Here is a 20,745-nt window from a genome sequence, read left to right on the forward strand (position 1 = left end):
AAGTTATTCTTCTAGTCAAAGTATATGTTAAATTGAAATGGTCTCTCTTTGGTATAATATGAAGCTATTTCCTAGGGTTAATTAAATACATTTAGTATTTAATTGTAATTTGATACTTCCCCAAATAAAGATTGCACACCTGTGTGTTTAAGATCATTGACTATTATAACTGCAGTAGTAATTTATAGAAACCACATTGACAGAGCTTAAAAAAAAACAATGAAGACCACGTGTTTTAAGTATTCAACAAGTTATAAACCCTCAATATAGAGCTAATTTTCCAGTCAGGTTTTTTACATCTGTTTTTAGATACATCATTATCCCTTTTTTACTATATTTCCACATGCATATTATATACATCAGTAGCTATTTTGTATATTGCATATATAATTATTAACAAATTTTAATTGAGTGTTTATAAAAATGAAATCTTTTTAGCTTTATAATTAGCACTTTGATTTTGCTCTATTTTGTTCTTTCTAGTTCATATGTTGTGTAAAGTGATTTTAGGCTGTATATTGTTTCCAGACTAAGTCAAATATACTGTTACAATTTGTCATGAACTTATGGTATGGACTTAAGAGTAATTAATAAAATTGAATAGAAAGTTGCATTAAGATGCAGCTTTTTTATGGTTTACCCTCAAAAAAATAGACATCCAGGAATAATTAACATATCTATGCAGTTTTAAAGACATCTAACACATTGAGATTCTTACAATTTCAGGGGCCGGACTGGAAAAATAAGAGTGCAGAGTTTGAAGATTGGATTGATTGCTCTCTCCAAAGGCCTGTTAGAAGAAAAATACAGATGTATGTAAGACTTTTCCTCCACCAGTACTGTTTTTAGTAATAATAATAACAACTTACTGTATATTTACTTTTGTGATTTGCTAGTAATAACGGTTCCCATTTTTAAAAAATCCTTGACTATACATGTACTAGGCTAAACAAAGGGTATCGGTGCAAAGTGATGTGGATTTCTATGAAATAGAAAAATGATTTATAGGATCAAGATGTGAGGTGCCTTGATAGAATAAGAACCAACTACAGATTATATCTCATTTAATTCTTTGAATGATTGTCCCATAGTATAGGCATTGTGATGTCCATCTTCTAGCTGAAAAAAAAAATCATGCTGGGGATGGGTTAAAAATCTAGTTAAGGCTTCAGAGACACTAATTGTGGAGCTAGAATTAGATTGTAGATTTTTCTGCCTCTAAAGCTACAGCCTTTTCTATTTCCATATATTTCCAATGCTTAAGAGAATCAGGATGGACTATAACTGTTATAGATAGTTACAGTGAGACAAATAGTTATATTTTATAGTGTGAAAAAATTAAAAGTGGAACATTAAAAAATAAGTCAGTGGTGACTTTTTAACTATCAGTTAATAAAGGTCAGCATCTTGGCATTTGGAAATGAACAGGCTTAGGAGCCAGGAAGACCTGTCTTCAAATCTCAGCTCTACCACTTAGTGGCTGGGTGATTCCACTGAATACCAACAGCTAAGAGGTAGTAGGAATACTTCCATTTCACATTTCAGGAAGCTGAAAGTTAGCAAATCTTCAGCTGAAGAGTGAAACTAATAATTCTTGCTTTGAAAGTAATTACCTAAAATAGTAGTTGTTGAATAAATGGTGGTAAATACTGCTATGTCTCCAAACTCTTAATTCCTGTAAATTTTTAAATTTAATTATATCCATAAAATATGAGTTACTTGATTATGTCTTGCATAGCCTCATGTGATTCTGTACAGATACATCTATCCATGCTTTCGAGAGAGAGGGAGAGGGGGATATTTCATGAATGGGAGATACCACATACAAGAGCATACTTGACCTCAGCTTCTATAATTTTAGTTTTGTATCTTCACTGAACATGAATACATTTTAAAATACATCTATTTTTTGGGACAGCTGTGAGGTGGTTTGATTTTGAATTCCAGGGCTAGATCATGACAGCTTGTTCTTACACAGTTTGACAAGAATGCCAATGAAAAGAGCTGTGGATCTGTATGAAATGAAAAGCTGATTGTAGGATCAGGAGGTGAGGTGCCTTGATGGAGTCAGAACTCAGTAAACCATGCAGAAAAAATCTTTACCCAGACTTTTGCATGGTGGCACTTTATCTAGAATTTAAATTGTCTTCAGCATCATAATTGTCAAAAGATATCATTTTCAAAGCTAAAAATGTTGTTACTATAATGAGTGAGAAAGAAAAATGTTAATGAAATCATCAGTGTATCAGATTAGAAACGGACTTTTTAAAATCAACTGTGATTTGCTGTTTTCATGTGTTCCTGAAAGAATTTAGGGTTTGTTGAAAAGTTACAGTTATGTCATAGGGCTCAACCTACTCTGAAAAGAGTGTAAATACAATTGCAGACTTTATCATGAATACTATTAAAATGTAATGGTGATCTATTTTTCTAGATCAACCATTCCTCCTCCTCCCTTTATTTTTCAAGCTGATTATGAGAGTCATCTAAGGCCAAAAGAGTTACAACATGGTGTCTGTAGGTTTAGAGCAGAAACCAAATTCTATGCAATATAAAAAAATCTCTTGTCTACACATACTTCTGAAATGTATACTCTTTCAAATGAGGAGGTATTTCAGCATACATGTACTCATACACTCGAACTACAGTGGACACACTTTCCACAAATATCGGTAAACTTAATACTCTGTATAATTCAACATTAAAGTTTCAGATTGTGGCAGGGGAAGAGGAAGCCCTGCAATGAAAACCTCTGATATTTAATTTAATCCATGAAGTATGCCATTTGGGGGGCTTCCCAGGTGGCACTAGTAGTAAAGAACCCACCTGTCAGTGCAGGAGAAATAAGAGACCCAAGTTCAATCCCTGGGTCAGGAAATCACCTGGAGTGGGGCATGGCAACCCACTCCCGTATTCTTGCCTGGAGAATCCCATGGACAGAGGAGCCTGGTGGGCTACAGTCCATGGGGTCACAAAGAGTTGGACACAGCTGAAGCCACACAGCATGCATGCACGTGCCATTTAGAAACTAAATAAGAAATTTTGGGGTTGAAGTCTTTAAATCTTTCTTGAGAGTATTGAGACTCAGAATATTCTGGGGTTTTTTGTTTGTTTTTTACTTTGAGGTCCTTAGCAACTCTGATTCCAGTTGTGATTTTCCCAGTGATATCAGAACATTTTCTCATTATTATTTTCTTTGTTGGAATTAATATTCAGGACAATTTGTTCTCCAAACTCAGGGGCAGAGCTGCTCTTCTGGGTGAATTGGTATCCATCTGAACATTGATTTTGCAACGGTTCATGTCAGGGTGTCTACCCTGGTGACACCCTCTTTCTCTTTGCGACTTCCTGAGAATGTCGCTTGATTAGGTTCTAACAGCACCTTGGCCTTCTTGCTTATAGCTCAGTGGTTTCCTGGCCTCATCAAAGCACATTTTACAAAGATGCTTTCAAATGGCCTTTTGCATCTCTTTTTTGCTTATTTATATTTAGATTGAGACTTTCCTATGATCCATCCCCACATCCTGACACTCCTTGTTGTATCTGACTGTAACATCCAAATGTGAACTTCTATGAGAATTCAGAAATCTGTTGGAATGTTAGGAAATCGTTTCTGTTTTGCGTGTAGTTTTACCTTACTAGTGGCATAGTAGTGTAGCAGTCTTCCTCAAGAGGGGAAAGGTGGGCAGGATGGATCTTGCTGAACATGTGCACTTCTCTCTAGAGATTATTATTATTACATGTATGCATCAACTCTGTATTGATTTCAGAGGCCTCATCCCAGGAACAGGTTTACTCTGAGAATTATAATAATTCTGGGTCATATGGTAGTTTTATTCCTAGTTTTTAAAGGACTCTTCGTACTGTCTTCCATAGTGGCTGTATCAGTTTACATTCGCACCTACAGTGCAAGAGCATTCCCTTTTCTCCACACCCTCTCCAGCATTTATTACTTGTGGACTTTTTGATGATGGCCATTCTAATTGGTGTGTGATGATATCTCATTGTAGTTTTGATTTACCTTTCTCTAATAATGAGCAATGTTGAGTATCTTTTCATGTGTGTGTTAGCCATTGTATGTATTCTTTGGAGAAATGTCTGTTTAGGTCTTTTCCCCACTTTTTGATTGGACTGTTTGTTTTTCTGATATTGACTTGTATGAGCTGCTTGTATATTTTAGAAAGTAATCCTTTGTCAGTTATTTCATTTGCTATTGTTTTCTCCCGTTCTGAGGGTTGTCTTTTTACCTTGTTTATGGTTTCCTTTGCTGTGCACAAGCTTTTAAGTTCTATTAGGTCCCGCTTGTTTATTTTTGTTTTTATTTCCATTACTCTAGGAGGTGGATCATAGAGGATCTTGCTTTGATTTATGTCGAATGTTCTACCTATGTTTTGGTCTGAGAGTTTTATAATTTATGATCTTACATTTAGGTCTTTAATCCATTTTGAGTTTATCTTTGTGTATGGTTTTAGGAAGTGTTCTAATTTCATTCTTTTACATGTAGCGGTGCAGCTATATGTTTTCCCAGCACCACTTATTAAAGAGGCTGATTCTTGCCTACTTTGTCAAAAATAAGGTGCCCATGGGTGCATGAGTGTATCTCTGGGCTTTCTATCTTATTCCATTGGTATATATATTTCTGTTTTTGTTCCAGTACCATACTGTCTTGATGACTGTAGCTTTGTAGCGAAGTCTGAAATCAGGAAGGTTGGTTCCTCCAGCTCCATTCTCCTTTCTCAAGACTGGCTATTTGGGTTCTTCTGTCTTTCCATATGAGTTGTGAAATTTTTTGTTCTAGTTCTGTGAGAAATGCCATTGGTAATTCGATAGGGATCATATTGAATCTATAGGCTTCATTTGGTAGTATAGCCATTTTCACAGTATTAATTTTCCCAACTCAGGAGCATGAAATATCTGTCCATCTGTTTATGTTGTCTTTGATTTCTTTCATCAGTATCTTATAGTCTTCTGTATACAGTTCTTTTGTCTCCTTAGGTAGGTTTATTTCTAAATATTTTTTTTGTTGCAATTATGAATGGGATTGATTCCTTAACTTCTCTTTCTGATTTTTCATTGTTTTAGTATATAGAAATGCAAGTGATTCCTGTGTATTGATTTTGTATCCTACAGCTTTACTAAATTCACTGATTAGCTCTAGTAATTTTCTGATAGTATCTTTAGGGTTTTCTATGTATTATATCATGTCAGCTGCAAACAGTGAGAGTTTCATGTTGATGTTTGGCAGAAACCAACAGAATTCTGTAAAGCAATTATCTTTCAATTAAAAATAAGAACTCTGGATAAATAATTTTGGCTAGAATGGTCTTATTTTTAACAAATGAGAAGAAACAAGTAAACTCTAACCAAATCTAAGTGAACAAATGATAAAAATTAAATTTATTTTAATTGAATTTGCTTTCCATATGTATGCTTTTAATTAAAGTCATATTTCATTATAATTACTGTGTCAATATCACTGAGCTTGGTTTATTTGCTTGAAAATTTACTGTTGACAGTGTTAAATCTATCCTTATTCTCTTTAAAAAGGGGGGGAGGGCAGAGGAATGATACATTTTGATCTGATACTCATTTATCAGGTGTTTTTTGAAAATGGTTTTTAGGATCCAAAAAATATTTACTCTCCTTTCTCCTATTCTTGGAAAACTTCATATGAAAACCATTTAGAATCTGTACAATTTTGAATTTTTAGAACTTGAAATTTTCTTTCCAAAAAGCATTAGTTTCTATAATGAAGTGGATTGTTTTTATGTGAAATTTCTCCCTACTCCAAAAGTAACTTTTTAAAGTATGCTAACTTTGTTGCTGGAAATATGGTAACAACTTTATTCTTCAAAATATTACAAGTGATGAAGATAAGCCAATACTGGGAGGGAGAAAAGCTTTTATTTTACTGAATTAAAAATATTTTTTAAACATTTTTAAATGAATAGAAAAGCCTAAGAACTATGAAAGTATGTATTTTTCTTAAGTCCTTTACATTGGAATTAATGTAGTTTGTGACATAAACTGAAGTAAAACAAAAATAATTTTTATCACTAATAAGGAATTAGAGTCTGATTGGGTCTAAAAAAACTTAAAAAAAAGACAATTCCTTGCACTGTTCAAAGTTTCTTTTGCAAAGTAGATGTGAGTCTAGAAACTTTAAAAGAAATTGAAATACCTATGTTTAATAAATACTGAATTTAGAAGTGAACGCAAAAAGTTGATGAACAAATCTTTTAAAACTTAAGAGATTTGCTACTTCAGGTACATTCATTCCTTTGACAAATCATAAAGAAAACTTGGTTTTAGCTCTCTCTTTTTCAATAAGAAGGGAAACCTATTTGAGACCATTGAATGAATCCACGTGCATACACTGGCCATTTAATAAGGAAATTTATATTTATTGGTCTGTTCATATATATTTATATACTACAGTAGATTGTTTTAGGAAACTTGTGCTTAACCAGTTCCTGATTATAAATATACAGAATATCAAAGTTGTCAGAGTTCAGGAGACAAGTAATGTAATCCATGTCCCCATGAGTTTTTTTTTTTTCAGTCTGCATCATTCATCCCACACAACCAAAGGTATATTTTACTTAAAAGATCAGTATGGGAAGTTAACCGCCCTCCTCTCTTCCTTGTAGATCTCTTTAAGGAAGTGGCGGGGCCCACGGAGATGTGCGACCAGAGGCAGCTCGGCCTGTTACTGCACGATGCGATCCAGATCCCTCGGCAGCTGGGGGAGGTAGCAGCTTTCGGGGGCAGTAATATTGAGCCCAGTGTTCGCAGCTGCTTCCAACAGGTAAACGTTTTTGAAGGATCGTTGGTGTATAGAGTGTGTGGGGAATGGTACTGAGGATGTTCTGAGAAATGAAACAGGGGTCTTGGGCTGGAACCAGGTGGTGGAAGATGCTGGATACTATCCCAGGAAGTATATATTTTAGTTCTTAAAGCACATTTAATTCAAGATACAGCAACCCATTCAAGGAGACTCACTGTCCCTCAATGGATAAAACCTCAAATCTTGACCATGCACCACTAGATTGCTGTGATTAGGCCTTGCCTTTGCCCCAACCTCATCTTGTACCACTGATCCCCTTGCTGTCTGTTGTCCAGTCATGCTGTTTTAGTTCCTTCATTCTGGTGCTGATCTCTTTGGACATGTGCCCTCTGTTCAGAATGTTCTTTACCGTCTACCCACAAACTCTCTTCTCATTGCTAATCCTTCTTCCTTCTTTAGATCGTCCCTTAAATCTCACATCCTCTGAAAAACCTCTGACTCCTTCAGATGAAGCTGTGTGTGCCTGCTATATTCACATGAATCTCCTCTGCCTTCTTCGCATGCTCATTAAAATTGATAATTACGTACTGAATTATATAATTATCTGTTTAGTGATTTAGTGGGTTATTCTTTTGTATAAACCCAAGATCCATGAGGGCTTCCCTGGTGGTTCAGTGATAGAGAATCTACTTGCCAGTGCCAGAGACACAGGTTGGATCCCTGGATCAGCGAAGATCCCCTGGAGAAGGAAATCGCAACTCATTTCAGGATTCTAGCCTAGAAAAATCCATGAACAGATAAGCCTGGTGGGCTACAGTCCATGGGATCTCAAAGTGTCAGACACAACTTAGCAGATGAACAACAAACCTCCATGAACAAGAGCTGTTTCTGTCTTTTCACTGTTGTATCATTATCTACAGTATCATGAACATCATAGCTACTTAATAGTTGTTTATTAAATAAATGAATAAAATTGCCCTGAGCTCCTATAGGCAAGATTTTTTAAAAATATTAAGATGTTGTTGAAATTGCATTGTTTCCTTTGAGACATATGTACAAAAGGAGAATGATATATATTCTCCTTTATATAAAATTTTATACTGATCTAAGTTACTGTTATTAAACAGGAAAAGCATGTTTGTTTCTTTTTGATGCTTACTGTATAGAAAAGCATTTTAGGAATTTTACTACTGATGTTATGCATATGCATAAACTATAAGCCTGTAAATATTTTTCCATGGCATATCCAATGATTTGCCACTGCTGAGGGAAAAATGCCTACACCATCTCTTTAAGAAGAATTGATGTTATGGGTTATTACATTTTATAATGGCCCTGTTTGTTGTTTTAAAGATAACAAAAAATACCAAATGAAAATTCTAAATATGATTCTCATATGTGCTGGTTCATAGAATGACCTTGACAACAGCAGGAGATAGATGTTAGTACAAATTAAACTTTGCACATGTGAAAATTACTTAGTCTTAGGATTTAAAAAGACACCAAGACATTTCAAACAATTTATCACAATACATTTGGAAATCCTGCAAAATATATTCACGGTAATGTGCTCCTGGTGTGATGTTATACCAGGACTGAAAAATAACAGAGGGATAACAGTTTTTTGGGTCATGGATTCATTTATATGAAGTAAAATTTATAAAAATGACCGAAAAAATTTATACAAATGTATGATAGCAGTTTCTTCTACAGAAAAAGGAAAGTGAATGCTGTGGGGAGAGTGGCAAGTAAAAATTAGGTCTTCAACTTAATCTGTAACATTTTGTTTCTATCACATAAAAACAATCAGAATTATAAGAAAAACTGGCAAACTGTAGAAATAACAGCTTTTATTTAGAATTTACAATGGCTTTCAAGTTTGGGAACTTATCAGTGACTCTTTACTTTCTCAGTGTTTGCAGTCTTAGATGAATGAGTTTTATAGTTTTAAAGTATCTGTGTGAAGAGCAGCTAGAATTGTATGAGTTTTGAGTTGTTTTTTTTTAAATCTGGGTCTATTAAGATATTGAGGGGTTTTTTTCCTCTTTGTATATGACAATTTCTTCTTTTTCTCTTTTCCAATTCTAAAATTTTTTTCCTTGATGAACGTTAAATATTTTGTGATTTAAGTGACTTGGAAAGGGTTCTATAATTCTCCTTTTACTTCTATACAGATTTTCAGAAGAGTTTGAAGCAGCAACAGTTGCTGCAATTTAAATGGAGACATTTTCTTCACTTTTAACATACTTGTTTCTTGCCCAGAATAACAACAAGCCAGAGATAAGTGTGAAAGAGTTTATAGATTGGATGCGTCTGGAGCCACAGTCCATGGTTTGGCTGCCGGTTCTACATCGTGTGGCAGCAGCTGAGACTGCAAAACATCAGGCTAAATGCAACATCTGTAAAGAATGTCCAATTGTTGGATTCAGGTAGGGTGATCCATTATCAGTCGTGTTAGGAGGCTCTTTTTCTGTTCCATTTGTGTAGTTTCAGTGTTTGTCCATTATTCCTTCCCACTGGTTCCCATTTGTGGGGGTTTGCTTCCTAAAGAAATGGTATGCTTGATATGTACCATCTATCTGAAAATAGCATTCCCTCAAATAGCCAGGACACAAAGCTTTTTTTTTTTATATAGTTCTTATTTATACTATTTGACTCCAGAACCAGAGATCTTTCTGAATTCCTATTTACATAGGTCAGAGAAGTGTTCATGCATAATATTTTGCATGAGTCTTTATGTATATATGACCCTGATGGAATTTGGTGATGTTCTAAGACCTTTAAGATCAACCTTGGTAAGCAAGAAGTAGCATTTAAATACTAACTGAGAAGTAATCAGATTACTTCATGTTACTTCTGCCAAGTTTGACATGATGGAGATGAAGCCAACTTTCACACCAGGAGTCTTTGTCAGGGAATTTTGAGATTCATTTTTTATTGATGGTAAAGGTGATATATTACATTTTGATGTGTCAAGCTAATAAACATAACTCTTTTCTTTGTCATTTTGCATTCACATCCAAACATTATAGAAAATCTTTTGACATGGATGTTTGTCATCTCTTTATATTGAAACAGATGAAAATATGATCTAGAGATTTCAACTACAAAAATTTGCCTTCTCCCCTCACTTAGGAGATGGTTTCCTTAATTTCTTTTGTGAAATTTAAGATTCTTTCTGTCCTAATTTGGAGCTAAAAAACGACAACAGCAAATTCTATATTTCTGGCCAATATAACTTTTATTTTCATTGTGATTCAGATGAGTAAAATTCCTTACCACACGTGTTTTAGACTATATAATAAGTTTACAAATCAAAGAATTTTCTTTTCTTCTCTCTAGGTATAGAAGCCTGAAGCATTTTAACTATGATGTTTGCCAGAGTTGCTTTTTTTCGGGTCGAACAGCGAAAGGTCACAAATTGCATTACCCAATGGTGGAATATTGTATACCTGTGAGTACTAAACCATTGTTTGCTTTTTTTTAAGTACTGCTTTTTCATTAATTAGTATCTAAAATTATTCAGTTTTAATATTGTCTGAAAAAAAGTCCTTTTCAAAATTGCTTAACCATATTTTTTTGTTGTTTTAGGCAAATACATCTGTGTTGAAATTTTTAGCACAGAATAATTATACTTTTTTTCAGAAAAATTAACTTATTAAATTTTATTTACATCTATGTTTTTGATTTTGAGCTTAACATTCTTAGTAGCAAACTCTTTTAAGAGCTTACACTGACCTACATTGAAAACGATACTGTGATGAGAAGTTGTTTTTTTAGACATATTTAAAATAGTTTACATGATGAAACATTGTATTTACATTAACAAAATGTAGAAAACTGGAGAAAGTAAAAAAGTCCTAAATCTAGCTGCTGAATAAACTACCTTGCAATATCCTTCTATATCTCTGATTTTAAGACTTTATTTATTTTCATATTTCTGTAATTTTGATACTGCTTTTTTCACTAAACATCTTATATAATAAGTATTTCCACATATTATCATGCAGTATAATTTTCCTAGTTACAGAATATGGGAGTGAATTATTATAATTTATTTTACCATTCCGTTAGGTTTCAACCTTTAGTTTGTTTTCAATTTTCTGATATTATAAGCAACACTCATAAATATCATTGTGAAAATAACTTTCCATATATTACATAAATTGTATTTCTATAGAATAAAGCACTTAGAAGTAGATGGTCTGAGTCAGTGGCCAAAATACTTCATGTCTAGTTATTTTCCAGAAGTTTATACAACTTTACATTGGGCTCCCCTGGTGGCTCAGATAGTAAAGAATCTGCCTGCAGCATGGGAGGCCCACGTTCAATTCCTAGGTTGAGAAGATCTCCTGGAGAAAGGCATGGCAGCCCACTCCGGTATTCTTGCCTGGAGAATCCCATGGTAGAGGAGCCTGGTGGGTCCATGGAGTCACTAAGAGTCAGACACAACTGAGCATCTAATCCTTTCACCACTTTACATTGTTATAACACTTTGTTAATGCTTCACTGGTATTGGATACTGATTCCTGTTGTTCCTTTGATCTAAGATATTTTTTTTCGGACGTAATCTTCTTTTCCAGTCAATAACTATTTCTCAGCTTCTTTCCAAATAGTGAACCAAAATTTATTCATAGAGTTGTACATTTTCTTTGGCTTAGGGAATTGAGTTACTTTTAGGGTCATAAATTGACAGAAAGGCAGCAATACTTATAAAATATACACACATAAATCTCACTCACATTCTTAGGTATCTTATGTCAGATAAATAGGTACCATATATGTGGAGAAAAAAACCTCTAGAATGTTGCTGAATTATAATAGATGGAACGCGGTGCATAATAACTTTAGGAAAAAAATGCCAAGAAAATCTATGAAGCACCATTTATTATTATGATTAGCATGCTCATTCACTCAACAAATAAATATTGAGGACTTGCCATGTGTCAGATGCTATTTTTAGCTCTGGTAATTCATCAGTGTACTCCCAGGATAGACAAGATCACTGACTCTCCTACTCCTTTCCGTTCAGGAGGAGGAGATACGTGACAGAGAACAAGGAAACAAATAAATGAGATCATTACAGATTGCAGTAAGTGCCTCGAAAGAAATAAATGGATAATGAGGTAGAAGATTAGAGGAGGCACTTTAGATAAAGAAATCACAGACGGTCTTTTGGAGAAATTAGCGTTTTAGTTGAGCGTGAAGGATGAGAAAGAATTGGATGTGTAAATAGCTGGTATCAAAGGGTATTTTGGAAAGAGGTTGGCATGACTGGAGCATAACAGAAAATGGAGTATATTATTGCCCGAGGGGAGTGTGGTAGGTAGCACTGGCTATTTGAAGTGCCCAGAGCAAAGTAAACATGTGGGGCCCCTTGCTGAAAATTTGCTAAGACTTTCAAGATGGTAACAGTAGAGCATTAAGCCAAGCTCAGGGAGACTCTGACTGAGTATGAACCCCTTTGTAGCTGCACAGGTCACACCACCGCAGACCTGGCCCTGGGGTTGGGAAGGAGGTGAGAACAAAAAGACTAGGAACAGAAAAAAACTCTGTGAGTTTCACAAAGAGTGAATTTCTCCCTTCACAAAAGAGAGAATGAGAAAGGTAAGAGATGAGGTTAAAGAGAAATGCAGTTATCAGCCTGTGCAGACCCCTGCTGGTCACTACAAGGTGTCTGGATTGGGGTGAAATATATATTGAAGGACTTACCTGGTGGCTCAGCTGGTAAAGAATCCACCTGCAGTGCAGGAGACCCCAGTTCAATTCCTGGGTTGGGAAGATCTGCTGAAGAAGGGATAGGCTACCCAACCTAGTATTCTTGGGTTTCCTTTGTGGCTAAGATGGTAAAGAATCCGCCTGCAATGTGGGAGACCTGGGTTCGACCCCTAGGTTGGGAAGATCCCCTGGAGGAGGGCATAACAACCCACTCCAGGATTCTTGCCTGGCGAATTCCGTGAACAGAGTAGTCTGGAGGGCTACAGTCCATAGGATCACAAAGAGTTGGACATGGCTAAAGCAACTAAGCACAGCACAGCACATAGAGTGAAATTTGCATAATTACAGCTAGAAATTTTGGAAACTGATTATAAAGAACTAATGTCAACATGGGAAAAATCATAAAGTAAATATACATTAAAGATGTATAAAAGTGACTACACATTTTAAGATGTATAAAGTCGGTAGACAGCATTTTGAAAAGCAGAGACGTTACTTTGCTAACAAAGATCTGTATAGTCAAAGATGTAGTTTTTCCTTTAGTCACATATAGATGTGAGAGTTGGACCATAAGGAAGGCTGAGCATGGAAGAATTGATGCTTTTGAACTGTAGTGTTGGAGAAGACTCTTGAGAGTCCCTTCAATGGCAAGAAAATCAAACCAATCAATCCTAAAGGAAATCAGTCCTGAGTATTCATTGGAAGCACCGATGCTGAAGCTGAAGCTCCAGTACTTGGCCACCTGATGCAAAGAGCTGACTCATTATAAAAGACCCTGATGCTGGGAAAGATTGAAGGCAGGAGGAGAAGGGGGTGAGAGAGGATGATATGGTTGGATGGCATCAACTCAATGGACATGAATTTGATCAAGTTCCAGGTGATGGTGAAGGACAGGGAAGCCTGGGTTGCTATAGTCCATGGGGTTGCAAAGAGTCGGACACCACTGTGACTGAACAACAACAAAGTCAGTAAGGCTTCCCCAGTGGCTCGGCAGTAAACAATCTGCCTGCCAATGCAGGAGACCCAGGTTCCATCTCTGGGTTGGAATGATCCCCTGGAGAAGGAAATGGCAACCCCCTCTGGTATTCTTGCCTGGAGAATCCCATTGACAGAGGATCCTGGTGGGCTACAGTCCATGGAGTCACAAAAGAGTCAGACATGACTTAGAGACTAAACAACAACAATGAATTCAGTAAAGGTGTTTAAAATTACTATTTTTCTTGGCCTTCATAATGATTCATAATAATAATTCATAATGATTTTGAGAAACACCTACAATTTGAAATCTATGGCTCTTCAGCATCAATCTGTGGTCAGTGGGGTGAGCTTGAGAACCACGGATACACTGATGAATTTTACTCTCTGGCTATCATTTTAGGATAAAATCTAAGTTACCCAAAGCTCTTCTTATTACCTAGTCTTTGCAAAATCACTGTTATTATGCCTAAGAGTACAGCTTGCCCTGCATTGTATAGGATGGCTTCCTTTTTGAAGATGTGTTCTGGGAGGGTTTTTTGCCCCTTTCTGAAGTTTGCATAGCAATATTAATCAGCACCCTACTCATCATTCACCTCTTAGGGCAGGTTATTTTCTGCATTTGACCCCACAACTTTTGATAAAATGACTAAATATATATATATATATATATATATATATATATAAATTGAGTCTTTAAAAGACATACTATTATATTCAAATAGTAATGAATTATTTGATTTAACTGCTTTCTAAAATTTCTTTTTCTTTCAGTAAGCTTTATTCATTTTTGGTATATTTTTCTTTTATCCAGTGTTCCGTCAACCATCTGATCTCTGCCTTATAAAATGAACTCAAATGTGAATTTTTCAATACAGTCATAGTAAGCACCACTTAAATGTTAAATGGATTAGACCTTTCTGTATAAATCCTGATGTTGGCATTTCTTATAGTGCATCTCTGCTTATGGTTAGGAAAATGTCCTAGTCATATTACTGACTTGATTTCTTTCCCATTCAAGTTTCTTTTTCAGCTGAATCTGAATGTTTCTGTTGGTAAAAGCTTTCCAAAGCTTATAAGCCTTATTTTAAACCCTCAAAGCTCAAAAAATATTTTTTTCAAATGTATCTTGAAAAAATACTGTATTATCTATCTATGGTCTTTAGATGTAGAATGACTAATAGTGTATGAATTAACTATCCTAATTTATGAAGATATTTTATGAAATTGATAGTAAAGCATTTATCTACAGAAATGAAATAGAATTTTTCTTTTGCTAGAAAATGACTTTTTAAAATGCTTATTTCCTCTCCACCATTCTATAATCCAGATTTGTACATTTAAAGTTCTTTCATGAGGCCCAAAAAAGAGTTCATCTAAAACAGACAGTATGACATAAACTATATTTAATGCTTGTTACCATTATCTCTCCATTCATTTGAAAATCCCACTTTTTCATGAAAACAGCATGACTCTTATTTTGTGTGAGAAATCTTCCCAAATTTTTTTGCCTTTGCTCAACGAAACAGGTCATTCTGTGGTTTTGACCACTAGCCCCTGCTTTACCATTTGGTATTTGATTCTGTGTTATCTTGCATTGCTTTCTCTCCTGGTGTTTTTGCCCTTTCAACTATCTTTTTCACTCCTTGGAACAAGGATGATTCATACTTTTCCTAATATGCATGGTTAATTCTGGTACACAAAAATTGAATGTGCCCATACCTGATATTATATATAGTATTTATAGAGTATTAAAGCTGGAAAGAGTCTAAGAAAATACCTAATTCATCCTCATTTTTAAAAAAGACTAAGTCTTAGAGAAAGTAAGTGATTTGTTTAAAGTCGGTGACATGGGTTTAGTGATTTATCTACATTTGAGAACTATATATACAGTTTAGGAGAAGACAGTGGCAACCCACTCCAGTACTCTCGCCTGGAAAATCCCATGGATGAAGGAGCCTGGTAGGCTGCAGTCCATGGGGTCGCTAAGAGTCAGACATGACTGAGTGACTTTACTTTTTAGGCTGAGGCTAAGGAAGAAATGGCACAGACCTGCTTTATTCTTGTTCTTTGATTGTATAGTCCGGGATGGAAAGGATTGTAGGGGAGATGGTATTGTCATGGGAGCGTCAGTATTCACTGAAAGAGAAAGGTTGAAATTGCAGTTATGAACAAGATGTAAGGGAATGTGTTCATAAGTAAAACACAGAATCCACACTAACAGCTAAAAGGGAAAAAATAAATAAAAGATTAATAGAGGCTGTGTGCATCTGTGGATGGTGGCCTGATCCACATTGGGAAAGTGGGGAAAGTGAATAGAGTGCTTACTCATTGGTAAATACAGACATCAGGAACTGAAGCAGCAGCCCAGATAGGAAGATGTTTTGAGAGTCATGTTAGCTCAGGGAGAAGGGATGAGATATTTGTAAAACTTTATTTCTAGCAAAGTCAGAAACATCAGCTACTTCCAGCATTCAAATTGTTGGGAGTGGAATCAAGGCAAAATTCTCATTTACATGCTGGGTTTGGACAGGACTAGTTTGTTCTGATAGTCATGTTGAGTTCCTGATGAGAAAAGAGGAAGATAGGTAACAGTCTATTAAAAGTTAGCAACATTTCGAACATAAAAAAATGTACTGCATTTTTTTAGAAAGTATATGTTACTTTTAAAGAAACAGGTTCAAGAATGTTCTTCTCACTATTGGTTAACATATGGGGAAAATTAAATTTCATATTTTCAGTGTTTTTAGAGGTATAGAAAAATCAGTTTCCTACTGAAAAAAACAGAAACAGTTTTATTTTTAAAGCTAAAAGTGAAATCACTCTTTTCTTTACAAACAATATGTCACTGGCAAGAAACAAAAAGAACAAAGGAAAAAAACTAGAAATAGTTGTTTTGTAGACCCCTCCCTACTCCTGCCAACATCAATGTATTCGTAGGACTATAAACATCAAATATAGAACATGCAGATTCATTCTTTGGAAAGCTCTCCACTGAGTTAGTGTAGTTTGTTTCTGGCAGTCTTACTTCTTCAGATGAGACTTGGGATGTTGCCAATATGCTAAAAACGCAGCATCATTGCTTTCTCTGGCCTCAGCATCCTAAGTGGTTTTTTAGTTCTTGCCCACTCTACATTGTTATCCCAGTAAGCTGAGTGCATTTAGATCGCGTTGTTCACTTTTAAGGTGACGTTTGAACAAAATTTGTTGTTTGGATGACTCATTTACCCTACTTATTCTTGACTCCTTGATGATTTTTTTAATGCTAATATTTTAGTTTCATATTTTTCCATTAGAACTGAGAATGCTCTGAAGCTTGTCTTACTAATTTTATCCTACCTATAAAATTCAGTGTATCTGAATTTCAACGTGTTGAAATCATTGAAACTTAAAGCAAAACTGAGAGGTTGTTTTTCATTTTTAAAAAAAACTATTGGAATGTCTTTAAGATTAGCCCTATGATAATACAGTGTACTTTTTACACTTTGCATCTGTCATTTGAGACTATTGACTATATATTTAAGAAGTAAATGTTGCTAATGAGAATCTTGTTCAACAGTGGTTTTTGTACTTGTGCATGACCTAAATAGTATTATTTAATTATTCTATTCAGGTGCCAAAGATCATATTGTTTCTTATGTAACCTTGATTTTCCTCCTTATTCTAGCCTGTCTTCCTCTGCCTATAACTTATGCATATATGTAGTTAAGTTAAAAATATGATGTTGGGAGTATTTGGTAAAGAATTAGATAATACTGCTATCCCGAGTTATGAATTGACCAAAGAAATTTTTAGAAGATTTAAAATGAATATAGTTTTATTTTCTGAAATAGAATTCAAGAGTTAAAAATCATCTCATGCTGCCAGCTTACACAGGAGTTTTGAGGGTTTGGGTTGAGAGTTACTGCAGGCTACCTTTTATAATTCAGCAACACATTTTAAATAATTGATTTGTACTAGTTGGTAGGGACCAAGTCAAGAACTAATTACTTGTTATTATCCAAATAAGTTTTCATTATTATCTCACTGCTACTTAATAGCAGCATAGTAGTGAAAGAAAACATAAGTACCCACTTGTCTATGTAGGTTCAATTTTAAAATGTTTGTCACAGTGACTCACCTTCGTTAGATTTCCAAAAATGACAGTTTGAATGACAGTCCTTGTTTGAATATTTGAGTTCTTACATAATTGTTACAAATCAATCCAGAAGGATTGGGGGGAGATGGTGGTAGCAGTGGCTTCAGAGTTGTTCAGTCTATTTGCCTTTGCCATTTTCTTCCCGTTAGTAAAGTAGTTACATAAAAAGAGACACAGCAGATACACAGCAATACCAAACCTCTGGATAATATTTACAACAAAACTAGGTAGTGAGATATCCCCAAAATAAATCTAGGTGGTAACAAGCCATACCAGTCACAAAACTTGCAAGATATTGTTGGAGAGGAAAAAAAATGTACCTCTTCCTTTTCTAGATTCTTCTGGCTGGTCTAATAATTAAATTGACCTGAGACAGATTAACAGGAGAAAATCTAATGTTAATTTTGTGCATATGAGAGGCTCAAAGAAGTGACCAAAGCAGGCAGCTTCTGTACCTTTAAAACAAGCAAACACCAGCAAAATAACGTTGTGAAGAACTGATAATGCAGAGAAATTTAGGCTTGGGTACCAATTAGTGAAGCATCTAAGCAGATGGTTTACACAGCTTTCTCAGCCTTGAAGTCCCTCTTTCCATGATAAGGATGTCTCTGTCCCTCCTGGTGCAGGGAGACTACTTTTTACATGGGAGATGATTTCCTGCTTTCAGGGGGACAAAGAGGAGGGCCAGAGTGTTCTTCTAGTACTGGCTGTTTTCAAGTAACTTTAACAACTGATTGGTATGCCCCTTTGTCGTATTTGGGGTGGTAGAACTCAGGAAAAATTTAGAAATAAAAGAATAATTTTGAAAGTTAAAGCTAATTAATTTTAGTCTTAATAAACAGAGCACATAAATGCCATAAAAAAAAAATAGAAGGTGAATAAGAGGCGAACTTTAAAGCTCAAAGAAAAGTTAATGGAGACACAGAGGTAGAGAACAGATGTAAGGAAAACAACGGGGGTGGGGGAGAGGGTGGGGAGGGTAGTGGAGGGGGTTGAATTGGGAGATTGGGATTGACACATATACACTGCTGATACTGTATATAAAACATAACTAATGAGAATATACTGTATAGCAAAAAAAAAAAACTCAAAGAGAAGTAAAGCAACATAAAGGATCAAGAAAAATGACAAATATTGAAGATAGTCATAAAAGAAAAGAAAAAATGGAAAATATGGACAGTATGAGTCCATGAAGAAAAAACCCAAAGTAGAACAAGCACTATTAATAAAAATGCCAGAAAATAAGGAGAACTAATCAATTCTACTTCCAAAATTATTTTTTAGGGAAAAATCTTTCCACTCTCCAAAAAAAAAAAGTGAATCTCTATACGGAAAGAGTATATTAATGCCTGAGCTCTCTACACTATGGAATATCCTGGTAAAATTACTGGTCTTTGAAGTAAAACCGAGTCTTTTGGTCATTTAAACAAAAAGAAAAACTGAATTAGAAAAGAAAGAAAATTAAATAACCATCAGACTTTTCAATATCAATGCTTTATACAAATGAAAATGGAGGAACATACTTAAGAAACTCAAGGGAAAAATATATGAGCCAAGAATTTTGTATCTAGAAAAATCAACTTTCTAGTAACTAGCAAAGAACACAGGAAATCTGTCATCAGCATGTAAGAACTCAGGTAATATTGGTCCTATGAACACTTCTTGCAGAATTATTTGAGAGACCAGACTTCAGATAACTAAAGTAACTAGAGAAATAACATCCTGGGAACTGATGGATTAAATACATTGTTACAGACGGTAAAGAGTCTGCCTGCAAAGCATGAGACCTGGGTTTGATCCCTGGGTCAGGAAGATCCCCTGGAGAAGAGAATGGTTACCCACTCCAGTATTCTTGCCTGGAGAATTCCATGGACTGAGGAGCCTGATGGGCTACAGTCCATAGGGTCATAAAGAATTGGACTCAGTTGAACAACTAACATATACACAGCTTATTAGAACTTAAACAGGACAACCAGGAAGAGGCCCCCTACAGGCCAAAATTGGGACAGTTTGAGCTTCAGTAATGATAATATAGTTAACCCTTGACCAGCTCATTAGTTGGGAGTACCAACCTTCCGAACAGTGGAAAATCCATTACAGTGGGTCCTCCTTATTCATAGTTTGTGCAATGCTATTGTGCATATTCAGTGAAAAAAATAGTATATGAGTGGATTCAACATGTTTCAAACCCATGTTGTGCAAGGGTCAGTAGATGAAAACTCATAAATATATTAATCTATGAATTTATAATGATATTTTGAAACAGTTTAAAAATTGGTCATCTTTGGAAGATGATACGAAACCAATCCATTACAGAGCAAAGTGGTCAATAAAAGAGAAAAATCAAACATGTAATCTTGCCTTTCTTGAACTGTACTACTGAGTAACTAAACAGATGGGGGAGGATGTCTTTAATTTTTTAAACTAGGAATGAATGATAGACTATCACCATTTAAAAGTCCTCATTGGATGGATATAGGCATTTAACATGAAAGGCGCTGCTGCTGCTGCTGCTGCTGCTAAGTTGCTTCAGTCGTGTGCGACTCTGTGTGAGCTAGGAGTACATAATAGAGATGACCAGACATCATGTGTCTTCTGTAATCCTATGAAACGCCACCAATAATCTTGCCAGAAATTCAAACCTGAGTCTCATGTATTCTCTGGATCCAGCTGCCAATTGGAAGGAGCATGCTAAACTGCACCAAAAATGTACAACCAGCAAAATCTAGACAGTAGAAAACGCTACTGGTCGAATTGCCTGGGTTTCCAACAGATAAGTTGTAAGAAAATGGACAGTATGAAGAAGAAATCTGGTAGATTAAAAGTGACTTTAAATATATCATATTTTTTAGGACAGACATTGGAGTGATAAAACTACTTTTAAAATGCAAGGAAATTATTGTTACAAAAATGAAGATGATGGCTTTATGGAGGTTGGGAGGGGTTGTAACTGGAACAAGTCTTCTGGAATGTCCAACGAAGTTAAATTTCCTGACTTGATGGTGTTTAACATATAATTTATTTTATTAAACCATATGTCTGTTATATATAGTTTTATATATGTATGTTTTATTTTGCCATAAAAAGGATTAAAAATAAATTGATCCAGTACCAAACATTTTAAGAC

General features: G+C 35.2%; 1 protein-coding gene across 8 annotated transcripts in view; it reads left to right on the forward strand.

Moving 5' to 3' along the window:
- UTRN (utrophin) overlaps positions 1–20,745 on the forward strand; it is a 556,454-nt gene that overhangs the window by 495,666 nt on the left and 40,043 nt on the right. For all 8 annotated transcript variants that reach the window (XM_013966586.2, XM_018053300.1, XM_018053301.1 and 5 more), the window contains 4 exons: positions 727–812; positions 6,651–6,808; positions 9,050–9,216; positions 10,130–10,241. In XM_013966586.2, coding sequence (XP_013822040.2) covers positions 727–812; positions 6,651–6,808; positions 9,050–9,216; positions 10,130–10,241 — 523 coding nt within the window. The remainder of the gene's footprint in view (positions 1–726; positions 813–6,650; positions 6,809–9,049; positions 9,217–10,129; positions 10,242–20,745) is intronic.

This window comes from Capra hircus, chromosome 9 (assembly GCF_001704415.2).
Source record: "Capra hircus breed San Clemente chromosome 9, ASM170441v1, whole genome shotgun sequence".
NCBI lineage: Eukaryota > Metazoa > Chordata > Mammalia > Artiodactyla > Bovidae > Capra > Capra hircus.